We start from the raw sequence: 18,550 nt of genomic DNA on the forward strand, positions 1-18,550 counted from the left end.
TGTGTTTTGATGTGCATTTCTTTGATTATGTAAAGCTGAACACTTTTTTGTATTTCTTGGTCATTTGCATTTTTTCTCCAGATTTTCTGTTCATGTTCGTAAAGCACAGGCTTCTTTTTTTTTAAGTTTATTTATTTGAGGGTGGGCATGCAGAGAGAGAGAGAGAGAGAGAGAGAGAGAGAGAATTCCAAGCAGTATTGGGACAACACCATACAGGAGGAGTGAGTTCTTGAGAGAAATGAATTTAATAATAATGGTAACGGTAATAAGTGACTAGTTTACTGAGCACCTGTTAGGTGCCTGCATTGTGCCAGGCCTTCTCACAAACCTTATTTGTTTCAGCCCCACAGCAGCCCTTCCAGCTAGGGGCTATCTCCCTCCCCATTTTACAGAGACACTAGGGTTCACAGAGGGTCACTTGTCTAGCAAAGGGAGGAACTGAAATTCAAATAAGGGAATGCTGTGTTCCGTGTTGAGGCCCCCCCCCCCCCATGCAAGGAGTAGATGGAGGGCCAGTCCTCTGTGCCCCCCTCCACCGCTCTTCCTCTCCTCCCCTAGACGGGAAGCCCATCTCCACGGATGTCATCGTCCTGGGCCGCACCAACTTACTAATCAGCAGCGCGCAGCCCCGACACTCGGGCGTCTACGTCTGCCGGGCTAACAAGCCCCGCACGCGCGACTTCGCCACGGCCGCCGCCGAGCTCCGCGTGCTGGGTGAGGCGGGGTGGAGGACCCGGTAGTAGGGGCTCAGGGGGACCGGATTGGGCCGGGTCAGCTAGGAGTGGGGAAGGGAAGATGGGGAGGGGGGAGGGGCAAGCGGGTGTGTTAGAAGGACTGAGGGGCGACCCTGGACGATGGAAAAGGGCTGGAGCTAGGGGGACGGCGCTCAGGGGAGGGGCCCTTCGTTAGGGTGGGTAGTGCAGGGGACAGCTGGAGGAGGGGAAGAGCGGGAAAGGAAAGGAGAAAGGGGTGGGGGAAGTTGAGGCAGGGAGAGAAGCAGAGGGGTGGTTATGGCATGACTTGGGTGATTGGGGGGGTGGCGACGGGTGGTCTGAGCGGGACCTAGGTAATGGGGGAGAGGGGTAGGACTGAGGGTTGGGGAGACGGTGGAGTCGTCTGGGTGGCACGAAAAACTGGGGGACGGAGTTGCTCAGGGCTGGGATAACTGTGGCGAGGGGGGAGTCTCCCCGGTGTGGGAGACACTGGAAGGAGGGGAAGAGGTTACGGTACCTGAGGGAGAGGGGTGAGGCCCAGGAGGAGCTAGGGTACTTAGGGGAGGCTCGGGAGGCCCGGGGACAACTGGGAGCGAGGAGGAGTAGGCTGGCGGCGTGGGGCTGGGGTAAACGGGGGAGGAGCAGGGGTAGGGCGGCGCCGCATGCGAGTATTTGGGGCCGGGGTGACTCAGGGAGAGGCTGGAGCGAGCGGGGGGGGGGGGGGGGGGGGGGCGCGGCAGCCGGCCGGGGTATGCGGAGAGGCGGCAGGACCCCTGGCGGCCGGAGCGCGCGGTCAGCGTCCCCCTCCCCGCCCCCAGCGGCCCCTGCCATCTCGCAGGCGCCCGAGGCGCTGTCGCGGACGCGGGCGAGCACGGCGCGCTTCGTGTGTCGAGCGGCCGGGGAGCCCAGGCCCGCGCTGCGCTGGCTGCACGACGGGGCGCCGCTGCGGCCCAACGGGCGCGTCAAGGTGCAGGGCGGCGGCGGCAGCCTGGTCATCACGCAGATCGGCCTGCAGGACGCCGGCTACTACCAGTGCGTGGCGGAGAACAGCGCGGGCACCGCGTGCGCCGCTGCGCCCCTGGCCGTAGTGGTGCGCGAGGGGCTGCCCAGCGCCCCCACGCGGGTCACGGCCACGCCGCTGAGCAGCTCCACCGTGCTCGTGGCCTGGGAGCGGCCCGAGCTGCACAGCGAGCAGATCATCGGCTTCTCCCTCCACTACCAGAAGGCACGCGGTAAGTCTGCTGGGGACCCGCGTGGGGGCGCCCTGAGGGGGGCACAGGTTAGAAGACGGATGGGTTGCCGTGTGGGTACCTTTGGGGATAGGGTGGGATGGGGTGGGAGCCCGTGGAACAGACCCGCATAGGTATGGGCTAGGCAGTAGTCTTCGATGTGCTGGAAAGGTCAAAGTGTGCAGCACATTTCCCCCTCAGCCACAGCCTGTTATGATAGAGGAAGAGGATGCTTTTCCTCCCAGAGAAAAATGCCTTGGCACTCCTGGAGCCAGTTTATTATAACTGCAGGAGGAGCCACTTCAATTAGACGCCAGAAAGAACTTCCTAGCCGGCAGAGGAATTAATACAGTGGGACTAGAAGCCAGGGAAGTCTGTACTCTGGGGCTCAGATGATCTGATGATTTAGTTACAGACTATTCCAGAGACTGGGGCAATGTGAAGGATCCCTAGATAACCTCCAGCTGGTAGGCCTCTGGGGGTGGCCTTGTGATAGTTTCTTTGTCCCTGTGTCACTGCCCCAGGCATGGACAATGTGGAATACCAGTTTGCAGTGAACAATGACACCACAGAGCTACAGGTTCGAGACCTGGAACCCAACACCGATTATGAGTTCTACGTGGTGGCCTACTCCCAGCTGGGGGCCAGCCGCACCTCTACCCCAGCACTGGTCCACACACTGGATGATGGTAGGGCCTCTAAACCTGCAGTGGGCCCCTTGGGTTCCAGAGAATTCCCTGGGGATGGTAGTTCGGCTTCTCTTTACTAGTGTTTGCCAAGGGACTTTTACCTGCCTCATGTCATCTTTTGTGCCCTGTAAGGGGGTGGGTAATGGTTCTTCCCAATTTACAGTTTAGGAAACTGAGGCCCAGAAAATGAGAGTGACTTGCCCAAGGTCAGTAGTACAGCGGGGACTTGAGGACAGGTCTTAATTCCCTCTGTCATATGGCCCTTCTCAATATCCATGTACCATCCAGTCAGGCAGGGGCCAGTGACATGAAACCATTGGATGTGGAAGATTATGCCCCAAACCTTTTTCTAGCTTTGGGGTGGGAAGGATGTCCCCTCATCTCCAGTTTGGGGCTCCCCTGAGAGGCTCCCTTTCCTCCCTCAGATCCCGGGCCTACTTCTGACTTGCTGTGTGACCTGGGCAAGTCTCTGATCGCTCCTGGGCCTCACCTTCCACGTCGGTGGAGCAGAGCTCACGCTGATGTTCTTCTGTCTCAGTCCCCAGTGCAGCACCCCAGCTCTCCCTGTCCAGCCCCAACCCCTTGGACATCAGGGTGGCGTGGCTGCCCCTGCCTCCCAGCCTGAGCAATGGGCAGGTGGTGAAGTACAAGATAGAGTACGGTTTGGGAAAGGAAGGTAAGTGGGGTCAGGGCTTCACCTGCCTGGGAATTATTGATGCGAAGGGCTGGCCAGAGCAGCTGAGGACCCAAGTAGAGGTGGGGAGAGTCTGAGGAAATTAAGCAGAGAGGTAGAGTAGGGAAATATGAACTTGGACAAGAGGAGTGTGGGCTAGGTGTAGGGAAAGGTAAAGAGGCAAAGCTCAAGACAGAGGCCTGGGTTCTAGCCCGACCTCCTCTACAGCTATAGTGGGTAATGTGGTTAAGTCCCTGCCTCAGTTTCCTCATCTGTGAAATGAGGCAGGTAGCCTAGATAATCCCTGGGGTCCCTTCCAGCTCAAAAAGCAGATGAGAGAACAGGAGGTAGAGGGTGTGCTTGTGGGATTGGGGAAACAGCACTGGGGACGGCATGTTAGAGCAGATGTAGATGATCTAGGGGAGAGGGTGTGAAAAGGATAAAGAGTTAGGAGAAGGCAAGTGGCTGGGGGGGGGGGGGCAGGGTGAGAGTGAGAAAGGAGGGAAGCACGAGGAAGGGGGCTTGGGGTGGTCATCAGAGCTCCAGAAGGCAGGCGGTACCTGATGGCCTTCAGAGACAACCCCTTGTGCCTGCGTCCTAGAGTGTGTATGAAGGGATGGTCACAGACAGTTCATGGGGAAGTGCAGAGTGCATGCTGTGGTTCTCTCCACTCTGAGCTGAGGCTGATGGCCTGTGTCAGCCCAGGCTGGAGGCCCAGGAGTCAGCTCTGGAGCCATGACTGAGGGGTCAGTGCTGAGAGGGCCTCAGGCTCCCATGGGCGCCGAGGAACCAGGATCTGGGGTGGAATAGTTGGTATAGGGGAGTTTAGGGGTCCTGGTCTTTAGGTGGCCACCCAGCAGCCATGTTTCCTGTCCCAGCAGATCAGGTTTTCTCCACCGAGGTGCCTGGGAATGAAACACAGTTTACGCTGAGTTCGCTTCAGCCCAACAAAGTGTATCGAGTACGAATTTCGGCTGGCACAGGGGCTGGCTATGGGACGCCCTCCCAGTGGATGCAGCACAGGACGCCCAGTATGCACAACCAGAGCCACGGTAGGGGGTCTGAGGGGAGAGGAAGGACCGTGTGTGTGACTGGAGTGTATGTGTGCCCTTAGAACTCAGGCCCAAACACCCTCTCCTTCAGAGACCTTCCATGGCTCCCCCTGCTTGAGGGGTAAGGGAGGCCAGGTGTAGAGGCGAAGGGCTGGCTTTTACAGGACACACCTGGGCTACAGTGTCCCTTCTACCTGCGTGATCTTGGACAAACCATTCACAACTCTGAGGCTTCATTTATTGCCAAAGGTGGCATAGGGATTAATAATGCATTGTGAACAAGTGTTCAGCACGTAATAAGAGCTTGTTAAATACTAGTTGCTTTTCATTGATCGTGATTGTTGGTTTTGTCAAGAGGCCCAATAATACAGTGATTAAGTGCAGACAGAACCTGGCACATATGCTCTCTGTGTGACCTTGGGCAAGTCGCTTAACTTCTCAGTTTTCTTATCTGTAAAATGGAGATAGTAGTATTTTTGTTATTTTGTAGGGTTGTGAGAATAAAACACATGTACAAAGGGCTTAGAACAGTGTCTGACACATAATAAAGCCCCACTCTTAGGCTCCAAGTCGGCTCCCCACACCAATGGCTCCTTCCCTCCTTTCCAATCTCAGCAACCCCTGCGACCCCCTTGCCTGTCAGTATCCACGCATGCATTCCTTCAGAAGAATTATGGAGCCCTACGCTGTGCCAGGTACTATCAGCACCGCCCCAGAGGTGCTCCTCGCTGACCTCTTTGCAAGCGCTCAGGAGACACGCCTACATTCTCAGCACTCTGGGTGTGTAGAATAGGGAGTTCACCTCTAGACTGAGCCCAGGCCTGGCACAAGGAGTGGTGGCTGAGTGTCCATTCACTGCAAGGAGGCTGGCAAGGCTCTCACTCAGTGCTGGCTTCCTGCTTTTGGCTTCCTCCTACCTGTCCCCCTCTCCCACCTCTGGCTTCCTTCTCCTCACTTCCCATTCTCTCACCCCTTCTTCCCATCCTGCTCCTTTGCCCCCAGTCCCTTTTGCCCCTGCAGAGTTGAAGGTGCGGGCAAGAATGGAGTCCCTGGTCGTGTCGTGGCAGCCTCCCCCTCACCCTGCCCAGATCTCTGGCTACAAACTGTACTGGCGGGAGGTGGGAGCCGAGGAGGAGGAGGCCAATGGTGAGAGTCCCCCAGGGGGCCGCGGAGACCAGGCTTGGGATGTGGGGCCTGTCCGGCTCAAGAAGAAAGTGAAGCAGTATGAGTTGACCCAGCTAGGTGAGGAGGGCTGGGGGAGGGAGGGAGATGGGCATAGCCTTGGTTGGGAACGGGGCAAACTGGGCATGGGAGTTGGGAATGGAGTGCTATCTGGGGATGAAAGAGTGGCCTCAGAGGTCCCTCTAGCCAGTGACCCCCATGACCTTCCCCAGCCCCTGGCCGGCTGTACGAGGTGAAGCTTGTGGCATTCAACAAACATGAGGACGGCTACGCAGCGGTGTGGAAGGGCAAGACAGAAAAAGCTCCCACGCCAGGTGAGGGGGCTGGGGAAGAAGAGGGAGGAGGGCTCTGTTGAAGGGTCTGTGTGCCTCTTCCTTTCCCTTCCCTCTGGGCCAGCCTTGGTGGTCAGGCCATCCGGTAGCCTCAGCTACCCCCAGACCCATGCTCTTAGGCTCAGAGGTCCTCTTCTAGCCCCAGACAGCCTCTGTCGCAGACAGAAGCTTCAGTTGATGCACTTTCAGGACTGCTACCGTATTTTCATTACCCATGAGCAGTGCTAATTTGGAAGGTTTGGACAGAGAAAAACCCCATGGCTAATCGGTGACTCCTGACCCTGTTTGACCTTTAAACATGTTTTAAAATACATCCACCTACACACACTGCCTATCAGATTATCCCTCCACTCTAGGCAGGGAGAGTGTCCTTATGTGGCCCATCAGGAAAGTGAGACTCAGAGAGGTAAAGGGACTTTACCCAAGGTTGCACAGAGCCTAGACTAGAACCAGGACTCTGGGCTGCCCAATGAGTCTTTCCACTGTAGTACACTGCCTACTGGCTTTGTATGGGCCACCTTGGGTGCCCATCATGGATCCCCTCACCCCTGACTTCCCAGGCTGATTTTTAACCATGCGGTTTTGTCAAAGGAGCCCTCAACCAGGAGCCAGGAGACCTGAGTTCTAATTCCAGTTTGTTCATTCAGCAAATATTTTACTAAGTGTCTACTGCCCTGTTCTGGAAATTTAGTGATGAACAATACAGATAAGGTACCTGCTGTCATGGAGTTTATTTTATTTTATACTTATGTAATGAACACATCATCCTATAGTACTCACTATATATGTCTTAGTTCGGGCTGCTATAATAAAAATACCCCAGACCGAGTGGCTTAAACAACCATTTATTTTTCACAGTTCTGGAGAAAGTCCGAGGTCAAGGTGCCAGTAGAGTCAGTGTCTAGTGAGAGTCCACTTTCTGGTTTACAGACCATAGGCCATCTTCTCACTGTATCCTCACATGGCAGAAAGGGGGCTGGAGGGCTCTCTGGGGGGTTCTTCTACAAGGGCAGTTATGTGCTGAAAGTTTGTGTCTCCCCCTCCATCCCCACAATTCATACATTGAAACTCTACCCTCCAATATGATGTACTAGGAGGTAAATAGGATTAGATGAGGTCGTGAGGGTGGGGCCCTTATGAATAGGATTGATGCCCTTATAAATGTCACAAGAGAGCTCACTTTCTCTCTCTGCTGTCCTCCATAATATCATACAAGGAGAAGTCGGCAGTCTGTAGCCCACAAATGGGCTCTTACCAGAACTTGAGCATGCTGGCATCCTGATCTTAGACTCCAGCTTCCATAACTGTGGGAAATAAATTTCTTTTGTTTATAAGCCACCCAGTCTATGGTACTTTGCTATAGCAGCCTGGATGGACAAAGATAGGAAATAATCCCATTCATGAGGGCACCACCATGTGTTCAAATGTCAACATAGGAATCTGGCAGGAGGCGCAAACATTCAGTTCATAACAATGTGCAAGATGCTTTTCTTTTTTTTTTTTTAATTAAAAAAAATTTTTTTTTACATTTATTTATTTTTGAGAGACGGAAACAGAGCACAAGTGTGGGAGGGGCAGAGAGGGAAGGGGACAGAATCTGAAGCAGGCTCCAGGCTCTGAGCTGTCAGCACAGAGCCTGATGCGGGGTTCGAACTCACGGACCGCGAGATCATAACCTGAGCCAAAGTCGGACACTCAACCGACTGAACCACCCAGGCGCCCCTGCAAGATGCTTTTCTGTGTACTTAACAAATAGTAACTGATTTAGTCCTCATAACAATACTATGAGGTAAGTATATTATCAGCTCCACTGACAGAATAGGGACTGGAGGCAGAGAGAGGTTAAGTAACTTCTCCCAGGTCACACAGCTAGTACATGGCAGAGCTAGAATTGGAACCAGGGTAACCTGGCTCTAAAATCTGTGCTTTTAATTGCCATGATTTGTTGCCTCTCTCTAGACAGTTTGCTATTTATATGACCTTGGCCAAAATCACTTAAATTCTTGGGAGCCTCGGTTTCTTCATCTGTGAAGTGGGAATGATGCTACTCAACTCTCAGGATTGGAGGAGAGAGGGTGAAAATAAGTGCCTTGGGAACTGCAAACCACTGCCCATATTTCGGGATGAGTGTCCTCCCTCCTTTCCCCACACTCAGTTTTCACCTTCCAGACTTGCCCATCCAGAGGGGACCACCCTTGCCCCCCGCCCACGTCCATGCGGAATCAAACAGCTCCACATCCATTTGGCTTCGGTGGAAAAAGCCAGACTTCACCACGGTCAAGATTGTAAACTATACTGTGCGCTTCAGCCCCTGGGGGCTCAGGAATGCCTCCCTGGTCACCTATTATACCAGGTAGGGAAGCCAGCTAATGCTGTGAGGGGGGAGGAAGGCAGCAGCTGGTGATGGGGTGGGGGGACCCCAGGGATTCAGGAACCTTTCATGGCTCGCATGTTGCACTGTGGCACACTGAGGGTCTGATGCCCTGATGGTGACAGGTGGAAAAGGGGAGTCCTGTTATCCCATCCCCTCACACAGAACCTCATACTCAACCCCAGAGAATGTGATGCAGGACAGACCCATTTCTTCGACCTCAGAGGCCTCCTGACATGATGGGGAGGAGAGAGCCCAGATGCTATGCTGAGAGGGCCCCCAGTCAGATTGGAAGGCACAGCCATTGCCCTGAGGAGCTATTGGTTTGGCAGAGGAAAACTTGCATAAAAATATAATAGAAAACACTACAAAGCAAGTAAAATAGGCTAAAGTAGAAAAACACGATAGTTATGTACAGCTGCAAATAAAGGACAATTAAGTCAAGGAAAAGATGCATCAGAGATGGTTCCTTGGGTGCTCAATGACTTGGATTAATCCAGGCAGGTTTCCTGGAGCAGGACGCCTAGTTCGGAGATTGGACAGAATACCTTGGGAGCAGCGTACATCCGGACCTCTCTATAGGGCCCCTGGGTGGTGTCAGCGGCCCCCATGCCAGAGAGTAGATTCCCTGCCCAGGGTGGGGCCTGGAGCTGGGCTGGGCTGGACTGGGGGAGTGGATTTGGAGGGGATGCCCTGCTAGGAGGGGGTGCCTGAAGCACCAGTCACATTTCTTGCCTCAACAGTTCTGGAGAAGACATCCTCATTGGTGGGCTGAAGCCATTCACCAAATATGAGTTTGCAGTACAGTCCCACGGAGTGGACATGGACGGGCCTTTCGGCTCCGTGGTGGAGCGCTCCACCCTGCCTGACCGTGAGTGGCCCCCTTGCCAGCAGTCCATCTTTTACAAGCAATCCTTCTTGCCCAACGGCCTTCTTTTTTTTTTTTTTTCTTAATTTTTTTTTTTACATTTATTTATTTTTGATAGAGAGACAGAGCACAAGTGGGGGAGGAGCAGAGAGAGAGAGAGAGAGAGAGGGAGACACAGAATCCGAAGCAGGCTCCAGGCTCCGAGCTGTCAGCACAGAGCCCGACGTGGGGCCCGAACTCACAAGCTGTGAGATCACGACCTGAGCCAAAGTCGGGCGCCCAACCGACTGAGCCACCCAGGCACCCCGGGCCTTCTTTTTTGATACGTCCCTCAGAGCCCCATTTCTGTCTATCATTGACTTTGCATTTGTGTAGGCCAGTCCTGTGCTTTAGGCATAAACATAATAAGATTTAGAGGAGTGGCTTCTTTTATGGGACTGCCAAGACCTCACTGAGTTGGTGAAGAGGGGCAGGTCAGGGAGGCGTCGTGGATTCTACACTTGGGTCCCCATCCTGCCCCTGGCACACAGGAAACCTTGGGCAGATCCCTTCCCCATTGGGCCTATGTTTCCCCATCTGTAACAAGAAAGGATGGGGCCACTCACTGTCCAAGTCTGTGACTGTGTAACCTCTAGAAATGGCATTCCAAGACAAATGGGTTTTTGTTCTCATAGCAGAGGCTCTTCAGTTCTATCAGCCCTAAAACTGTTTACCTTCCCATAGACAAAAGACCTTTGTCCCAGGATCTGATATAGGAAGACGTTTGGGGGGTGGGGGTGAGAGTTCTGCACTCATGGATTTGTTCTTTAAAAGCACTCCTTACAAATTGTTTCTCACCTACTTATGACTTCAGTTATTGTGGTCTTAAACTGCATAGGAAGTTGAGGCGACCCCATTGTTTTCTCAGAGGAGACTTTATGACATTGGCTCCCCAGCACAACTGGCCGTGCTACAGACAGGGGATGTTTTCTCCTTTTGCAGATGGGGGGGGTGGGAGACTAGAGCTGAGAGTCAAAGAGGGTTCTGACAGCCTGTAATGCTGTGGCTGTCTTGCACCTTAGAGCCTTGGGTCCCCATCTCATCCTCTGCCAGGACTTGAAGACCTGAAACCCCAAATATCTGACCCTTTCCAACTCATTAGTCACCTGTGTCCCTACTTCTCACTCTTCCTCATTCACCCCCATCCCCCTGGATCAGCTTCTTCTCTAAAAACAGAACACAAAGACTTCCAAGGTTGTACTTCTCACACTGGGCTTCCCATGACCCTTAGGACCTGTGTCAGGGGCAGACATAGACAAAGGCTACATAGGGCATCAATGAATTTTACTTGAAGACTTGGAGAGTTTCTGGAAGGGGAGAAATAGTGAAACCTTTCCAGCTGTTTTCCAGAAACTCCCCAGTTAGAGATCAGATCTCATTTTGTTTTGTGGTTTGTGGTTTGTCCAGTGAAGGAGGAGAAAGGGAGGCCATGTCCTCATGCCCCTTTTCCCAGCTGCCCCCAGAGCTGGGGCTCTCAGTGACTGTGCCTCTCCTCATCTCTTCCCCTGCACCCCAGGGCCCTCAACGCCGCCATCCGACCTGCGCCTGAGCCCCCTGACGCCATCCACCGTTCGGCTGCACTGGTGTCCCCCGACGGAGCCCAATGGCGAGATCGTGGAATATCTGATTCTATACAGCAACAACCACACCCAGCCCGAGCACCAGTGGACCCTGCTCACCACGGAGGGTGAGGGCTCCCACACCAGGGCATCTGAGCAGGAGCTTCCACGCTCTCTCTCCCTTTCCCAACCTCTCCAGTGGCTGGGTTAGTGGTGAGAGTGTGGCTGAGGTTTGTCCCGGGGCTTTCTAGAAGGAAGAGGCAGAAGCTAGTCCCTGAGTGGGAGAGCATACCTTCCGAGTCCTGCTTTCCAGGCTGTCTCTGCATCCCATCCCCACTCAGCCCCCCAACCCTGCTCTCCCTGCTTCCCCCTGCCCCCAGGAAACATCTTCAGTGCTGAGGTACACGGCCTTGAGAGTGACACGAGGTACTTCTTCAAGATGGGGGCACGCACAGAGGTGGGGCCTGGGCCCTTCTCTGGTCTGCAGGATGTGATCACTCTCCAGGAGAAGCTCTCAGGTATGAGGGCAGGGAGGGAAAAGTGGGTCCATCCTGGGACAGCCTAAGTTCTTCTGAGGCCCCTCAAGTTGACCTCTAATCCTAAAGTTATCTCTTCCAAGGCCCTGTTCCCAGGCACAACTACCATTTCATTGTTTTGGACAGCTGGCCTCGTAGTTTGGTGCAGAGAGGACAAATTTGAAGGGGAAATTGGGTGTAGTTCAGTGGTGATTCAGTCGAGAGGTCAGACTTGTGGGAGACTGGCTTTGTTCTTTGGGAAATTGCTTTGATTGGAGGATTGGTTTGGAGACATGACGAGCCTTATGGGGTGGGAGTGGGCAACAGAACTGGCTATATAATTTGCAGGGCCAAGTGTGAAACGAAAATGTGGGGCCTTTCTTTAAAAATCAGAATTTCGGGGCACCTGGGTGGCTCAGTTGGTTAAGCATCTGACTTCAGCTCAGGTCATGATCTCACCATTCGTGAGTTCGAGCCCTGCATCAGGCTCTGTGCTGACAGCTCAGAGCCTGGAGTCTGTTTCGGATTCTGTATCTCCCTCTCTCTCCTTCCCCCACTTGCACTCTGTGCCTCTCTCTCTCAAATATTATTTTTAAAAAATTAGAATTTCAAGATGGGGACAGCAGAGCATTAAACCAAGCACGGAGCCCTTCCAAGTGTGAGCCCCGTGAGATCACCCTTGTAGCACACCCACGAAACCAGTCCCAGTTGTGTTTCACTGAAAGGCCAGGTTGACAAACAGGGACCATAACTTCAGATTTCCAATGGGGAGGATAGTCAGAGAGGCAGTGGTGGACCCCTTCTTGCATTCTGAGTGTCAGGGGGCACCTGGGTGGCTCATCCGGTTAAGTATCTGACTCTTGATTTTGGCTCAGGTCATGATCTCACAGTTCGTGAGATCAAGCCCTACATCGGGCTCTGTGCTGACAGTGTGGAACTTGTTTGGGATTCTCTCTCTCCCTCTCTCTCTCTACCCCTCCCCTACTCATGCTCACTCACTCTCTCCCTCTCTCAAAATAAATAAACTTAAAAAAATACTTGAAAAAAAAAGATTTTGAGTGTCCAAAGGGTGAGACTCTATGAACCCTGAGCCTCTGGCCTTGACCTGTTCTGTCCCCTCTGTCTCCACCACCAGACTCCTTGGACGTGCACTCAGTCACAGGCATCATTGTGGGTGTCTGCCTGGGCCTCCTCTGCCTCCTGGCCTGCATGTGTGCTGGCCTGCGCCGCAGCCCCCACAGGTGGGTGAAGAAGCCAGTCTGACTACAGAGAGGAGAGATTTCCAGAAGGGCTCCAGAGACGAGAAAGCAGGGAGAATGGCCACGATTTGCCAAGGAACCCTCAGCACCTCCATTAAAATTAGGATTCTAGGATGGAGGGATTGGGGGTGATATCCTCATGAGAGTGGGGAGTGGGTTTAGGGGAGCCCCCAGCCTACCTCCTCAGCAAGGGCGGGCATAGGCAGAGCTGCCTTCTCTCACTCTCTCTGTAGGTACCAGCATCTTGGAAGGAGGGACCCCAAATCTTCAGATACCTGGAGTCAAGGGAGGGAAGGTCCCATTTGCAATGTTTCAGCTGTTTTGAACAGTTTCTTAATCATTACACAGACAGGGAAACCAAGTTCCAGAGATGGGCAGGAACCTGCCCAAGGACATAGGCTGAACTAGATCCCAGTCCTGCCTCTACCCCTCACTTTTTGACCACTGTGCCTGATTCCCTATCTTCCCTTCCAGAGAAGCCCTCCCGGGCCTGTCCTCTACGGCCAATGCTGGGAACCCTGCACTGTACTCTAGAGCCCGCCTTGGGCCCCCCAGCCCCCCAGCTGCCCATGAACTGGAGTCCCTTGTGCACCCCCGTCCCCAGGACTGGTCTCCACCGCCCTCAGACATCGAGGACAGGGCTGAAGTGCACAGCCTTATGGGTGGCGGTGCTTCAGACTGCCGGGGTCACTCCAAGAGAAAGGTAAGCCTGGAGCCTGGGCAGGTCAGAGCCCCACACCACAGCTCATTTCCAAATAGGACACCTGGGGGCGCAAGAGTACAATGTGTGTACCCAGAGAGAAACTCCTCCACCCTCCTCCTCCCCTTCCCTGGACCAGCTGTAGAAGAAAAGGCACTCTCTCCTTCCTCCTTGAAAGGGTTGGCAGGGCAGGGAAGCAGATGGGCCTCCATCCCTGGCAGAATAGGTCAGTCTGGTTCTCCTGGAAGGAGGGAAGGGCCTCCTGTGGACTGTTTGCCGGTGACTCAGAGTGGCCACAACGCCCAGATCCCTCCTTGTGCTGGGAGCTGGAGAAACCTCTAAGACCCATTCCTCCCAGTCCTGACCAGGACAAGAGGCTGGTCAGCTTGGCTGTGGCCCGGTGAGACCAGGACCGGGATAAGGTAGGCCGACATAGGGCAGGTACCTTCCACGCCAGCAGCGGTGGCTCATCCTGCCCTTCTCTGAAGAGCCTGCTCACACCCATGAGTGCTTCTTCCCCCCTTCCCTGCCCCTGTGGTGAAGAAGAGCCTGCTTGGCTCGGACACTTCTAGGCTTTGCCAAAGCAGGTGGTATTTGGCTTTTCTGCAGGAAGAATTCTCCATCCTCAAATTCACCCCCAGACTCTCAGGCCCTCCCCACAGCCCTAGTGGGGAGGTAGCAAGAAGGCCAAGAGTCTCCATCCACTTCCCTCTCTTCTGCTCTCCTCTTCCACTCAAGCCTTCAGTGCTCCTGTGTCTTTCCCCCCTTGCAGATCTCCTGGGCTCAGCCAGGTGGGCCAAGCTGGGCAGGTTCCTGGGCTGGCTGTGAGCTGCCCCCAGCAGGCGCCATGCCTTCTCTGACCCGGGCCCTGCTGCCCCCTGCTGGAACTGGGCAGACACTGTTGCTGCAGGCTCTGGTGTATGACGCCATAAAGGTCAGTGTCCTGGGAAGGAGGGGCAGGAAAGGAGAGAAGGGGCTCTGTGCTTGTGAAGAGTAAGTAGTGAGCTTTCTGGTGACCTCTGAGGGTAATTTCCCTGGGGATGGAAGTCTAGCTAGGAGAGACCCCCTGGAGCCTCTGAAGGTGGGCGGGTGGAAGGCAGGCAGTTTCTGGGAATCTGTTTCACCTGAGTTGAAGACAGTCGCTCCTCTCCCCATACCTATGTGGGCCGGCAGAATCACCATGGATCTGAGGGTGGGCCTGCCCTCAGTGCATTCTGCCCTTCCTCCTATGCACTGAGGCTCTGACTAAATCTGGTACTTCTGAACTCTGGGCAAGGGCAAATGGGTAGTATTCCATTCTTCTCTGCCTTTGCGTCGGCCTGATCATCATCTCTTGTAGGACAATCATTGTACTTCCTTTACCAACTCCCAGGTGATACACACTCTGGGGCTTGGGGGAGTGGGTCAGTCCTCCTCCACGCCAAGTATGTTGGTCGTTCTTCTGATGATCATTGTCAGTGATGATTACCTCGTCTTTGTGTTCTCTGCTCTGACCAGGGCAATGGTAGGAAGAAGCCACCCCCAGCCTGCAGGAACCAGGTGGAGGCTGAAGTCATTGTCCACTCTGACTTTAGTGCATCCAAAGGGAACCCTGACCTCCACCTCCAGGACCTGGAACCTGAGGATCCCCTGTCTTCGGAGGCTCCTGACCTCACTTCGAGTGTCGTGGATCTAGGGCAAGGGGTAGACTGGCTGGACAGGGAGCTGGGAGGGTGTGAGCAGGCAACCACAGGGCCAGACAGACTTACCTGCCTGCCAGAGGCAGCCAACGCTTCTTATCCGTACCCAGACCTCCAACCTAGTGAGGCTCTGGAGGAGACCCCTGGGAACAGCTGCCAGCCAAAGGCCCCCTGCCCTCTAGGAACCAGCCCAAGCCTGCCCAGAACCCCAGTCTCCTCCTCTGCCTAGCTCCCCTACAGGGTGCAGTTTGGGGCAGGCTGGTGTGAATCATGGCACGTGTGGCTGAGTATATACACATGTGTACCTGCAGCTCCTGAATATCGTCAAGCTGTTTGGAGCTTCCTGGGGTGCTTTGGCCATGGGGAGAGGAAGAAATGGTGTTTTCACTCCCCCCACACTCTGTGACACATGTGAGGGACCTGTGAGGCATGGCCGTATGTGTTGTACTCATGTGCACGTGCTGGCTGGTGAGCTGAGGAACTCTGGTCTAGGCAGTGGTCACTATGGCCTAATTGATCCTCCAGGTCAGGACAGTGACCCAGAGTGGTCAGTCCCCAGCCCAGTGGGCCTTCCCCCACCCCTCCCCCCCACCCACCTCCATCACCTAGCTGTTTATTACACACTCTGAGAGTGTCTGCAATGCCCTGTCTGACAAAGACAGCCCCGGCCCATTTTCCGGTCTGGCTGGGCTGAGTGCAGTAGGCTCTGAATGCCTAACATTTCAGTTGCATCGCTACCCGTCTCCCTTGCCCCTGTCGCCCAGCCCAGATTGAGAGGGTGACTCTGGCTGCCCTCAGAGCAACTCTGCATTTCATTTTGTAATTTGGGAAGTGCCTGGTTTTGGAGATCCACTCCCTCGGGCTCTCCTCTCCCCCCTTCCCCTTCACTACTCTTGTGCTCCTGTCAGCCCGCTCTCCCAGTTCTGCCCTGCTTCTTCTCCCTGATACTCTTTCCTTTCCTCTCCGCTGTCCATCTGTCTCCTGTCTGTCTGTCTCTGCTGTCTCTCACACCTCTCCCAGACTGCATCGTGTGGTTCACCTGCCTGGGTTCAATCTCTGCATCCTTCCCTAACAACATGACTACCTCATGTCTGCTTTGAGGCCATAGCGTGACTTCTGTGTCCGCCATTCACTTCACTCGCCATCTTCCTGACCCTCTTCTCTCTGTGCCAACGTATGTCCCCCCCCCCGCGCCCCTCCCCCCCCCCACCAGGCAGACTGCCGGCCCCAGTGCAGGTTTGGAGAAGACCTTCCAGTTTCCCTTGCATCTATCTCTCTCCCTGGGATTGAGACAGGAGGATTCTCCTTGGAGGTGATGGATCCAAGTTCACGCAAGGGGATTTCTGAGACGGAGAAAGGGGAATGTGACCTAGAGGCTCAGGATAAAATGATTCCCTCCCTTCTAGGCAGGGAGGCAGGGTTGCTAGATGGAGGGGGTTGGGGCCCTTCCTTCCCTGCTGCAGCCAAAGCTGGAGAAGGAGAGTGAGGATTAGGGGGCACCACAGCCCAGCGACTTCCCACTCTGTGCCCTAGGAACATGAGCTGCTGGACGGGGGTGAGAGGAATTTCACCCTCTAGGTGCTGGAAACGAGGTCTTTGCACAGGACAAGGGTAATAGGCTCATTTCATTTTTTTCCTTTAAAGTCAATCCTAAAGTCATTTTCTGTGACCTGTCACACAGGGACAAGCTGGACTTCTATTTCCTGTGTAGAGAAGATGAGCCATTAATGTGATTTTGCACCCCAGCCTCTCATAGGAGCATAGAATGTGGGACTTTTCTCCCTAAATGCATCTTTTTAACTGATTGGCACATAAAGGGTTAACTCTGGCTTCTGGGCCAAATTGGAAATAACCAGTCTATCCTTTCTTTTTCTTTCTTCTTCTTCTTTTTTTTTTTAAATGGTGAAATGTCTCTCAGCAGAGTTGCAGCTTCCTCAGACCCTTTCAGCATCTGTGTTTATTACACTCAGGCGTCACTCCCGTTTGACACGCGCACCTCCATTTCCTCCTCCGCCCCCTCCCCCTCCTCCAGCCAGCCTATGATAACACTAAAGATTATTCATGCTGGTTTGTCTCTCGTTTGGGACAGAATTGTCACTTGTACTATTTCTGTAGCGTTCGGCGTTGCTGTAGCTAACACCACTGTATATGTTTCATCATTGCTCTGAAGGTCAAAAGCTTCGTTTTATTTCGCTGGTTTGATTTTTTTTTTTTTCCTAAAGGGGAAAAAAAAAAACTGCCCTGAATTAAAGGGCTGTTTTAACAGTAGGCTCTTAGCATTACGCCACATAGTCATTTTTCATGTTCTTGTTTAACAGGCACTGAGGCTCTGGTTTAAATTAAATAGCTGCAAATAAGACAATTTATAACCCATTAGGTTGGGTGGAAAATTGTTTCTCAAAAGCAAATAAGTAATAAATCTGGTATCTGCCTATAACTCACACTTGATAAGAAAGTGGCCATTACTCACTAGCCTTATATATGATTTGGGCCCTGGGTAATTTGGAAGTGTTAGGTTTGTGTCTTAGTAGCAGTATTTTTATTAGAAAAGAGTCTATTGGCCTTTTACAGGGTATTAATCCCTTTGTCACCTACCATCGATGCCTTACATTTTTTGAGTTTCATTTAGAAACCTTCCTTTTCTTGATGCATGACATGTGTAATCGGTACCTGCTCATTATTTGTCTGTATTTAGTTTATGCTGTATTATTTAATTATTTTTCCAGCATATTTTCCCCTCCTTACAAATATGATAGTCTTTAGTGTTAAGCCAAGGCATTGATCATGTATCTGTCCCTATAATGAATTAATAAACTATTTTCCAAACACGTGGAATGACTAGAATTTCCTCAGCCTTTCTCCCCTAGAGAACGTATTTCCTGCCAGGAGGGGAAATGCTGGTTGTGGAAGGTAGAGAGCAGGTGGTTCTGGGAAAGAACTGAACTATCTTCCTCCCACAACAGGCACTTAACCTAGGAAAGATGCTTTCTTTGATGGCATTCTTTTAGGCTTTCTGGGGACCTCTTTCCATCTGGGCGCACATTTGTTTAACTTTCTTGGGTGCAAAAGAGGAGTGAAGGAGCAACTCCAGAGGTTTGGGCTTAACGACTATTCCTTTGTGTAACTGTGGTCTCCAGAGTTGCTCATGGCTGCATATTCACACATAGGGGCACTGTGCCCACGCATGCACACTCACTGTCACGAACACCCTGGTGTCCATTAACTCAAACCTGGGCACACAGCCACATACAAAACTCTGCACCCACGCCCCACATGCATCTCAGGTTCGTGGTTGGCAGTCGCTCTGCTAAGATCTTTACAGAGCCTGCTTGGTGCCTGCTTTTCTATTTGAGGGAACCAAGAGCCAGGGGCTGCCCTGCCCTGGACCACCCCCAAAGTGGCTGGTGGGCCCGACCGGTGTTAATTGACAGATCATAGGGAGAGATATGCACATTTTGCATGCAGCAGAATAGCCATTATTTGCATATCACTCTCAGACCAAGCGTTGTGATAAAGAAGAATTAAACACTTGTCAAAATGAATTTAAAATGACAGCAACTCAGGACACTGATTTGACCTCTCCGAGTCTAGGACAAGCCAAGAAGGGGTTATTGAGAATTCAAGCCCAGCAGGAGGGAGTTCCAGGACTTTGGGCCCAGGGGGCCCCCCCTTCTGTCCCTTTCCGATGGC

General features: G+C 53.2%; 1 protein-coding gene across 1 annotated transcript in view; it reads left to right on the plus strand.

Moving 5' to 3' along the window:
* The window catches only part of IGDCC4 (immunoglobulin superfamily DCC subclass member 4), a 37,731-nt gene extending 22,473 nt beyond the window's left edge, over positions 1–15,258 (plus strand). The window contains exons 6-20 of the mRNA XM_042941687.1: positions 559–714; positions 1,532–1,945; positions 2,467–2,631; positions 3,170–3,307; positions 4,186–4,356; positions 5,359–5,598; positions 5,751–5,852; positions 8,040–8,223; positions 8,985–9,112; positions 10,665–10,835; positions 11,088–11,225; positions 12,358–12,463; positions 12,956–13,184; positions 13,954–14,115; positions 14,679–15,258. Coding sequence (XP_042797621.1) covers positions 559–714; positions 1,532–1,945; positions 2,467–2,631; positions 3,170–3,307; positions 4,186–4,356; positions 5,359–5,598; positions 5,751–5,852; positions 8,040–8,223; positions 8,985–9,112; positions 10,665–10,835; positions 11,088–11,225; positions 12,358–12,463; positions 12,956–13,184; positions 13,954–14,115; positions 14,679–15,089 — 2,915 coding nt within the window. The 3' untranslated portion in view covers positions 15,090–15,258. The remainder of the gene's footprint in view (positions 1–558; positions 715–1,531; positions 1,946–2,466; positions 2,632–3,169; positions 3,308–4,185; positions 4,357–5,358; positions 5,599–5,750; positions 5,853–8,039; positions 8,224–8,984; positions 9,113–10,664; positions 10,836–11,087; positions 11,226–12,357; positions 12,464–12,955; positions 13,185–13,953; positions 14,116–14,678) is intronic.
* The last annotated feature ends 3,292 nt before the right edge of the window (positions 15,259–18,550 follow it).

Source organism: Panthera leo, chromosome B3 (assembly GCF_018350215.1).
Source record: "Panthera leo isolate Ple1 chromosome B3, P.leo_Ple1_pat1.1, whole genome shotgun sequence".
NCBI classification, from domain to species: Eukaryota; Metazoa; Chordata; class Mammalia; order Carnivora; family Felidae; genus Panthera; species Panthera leo.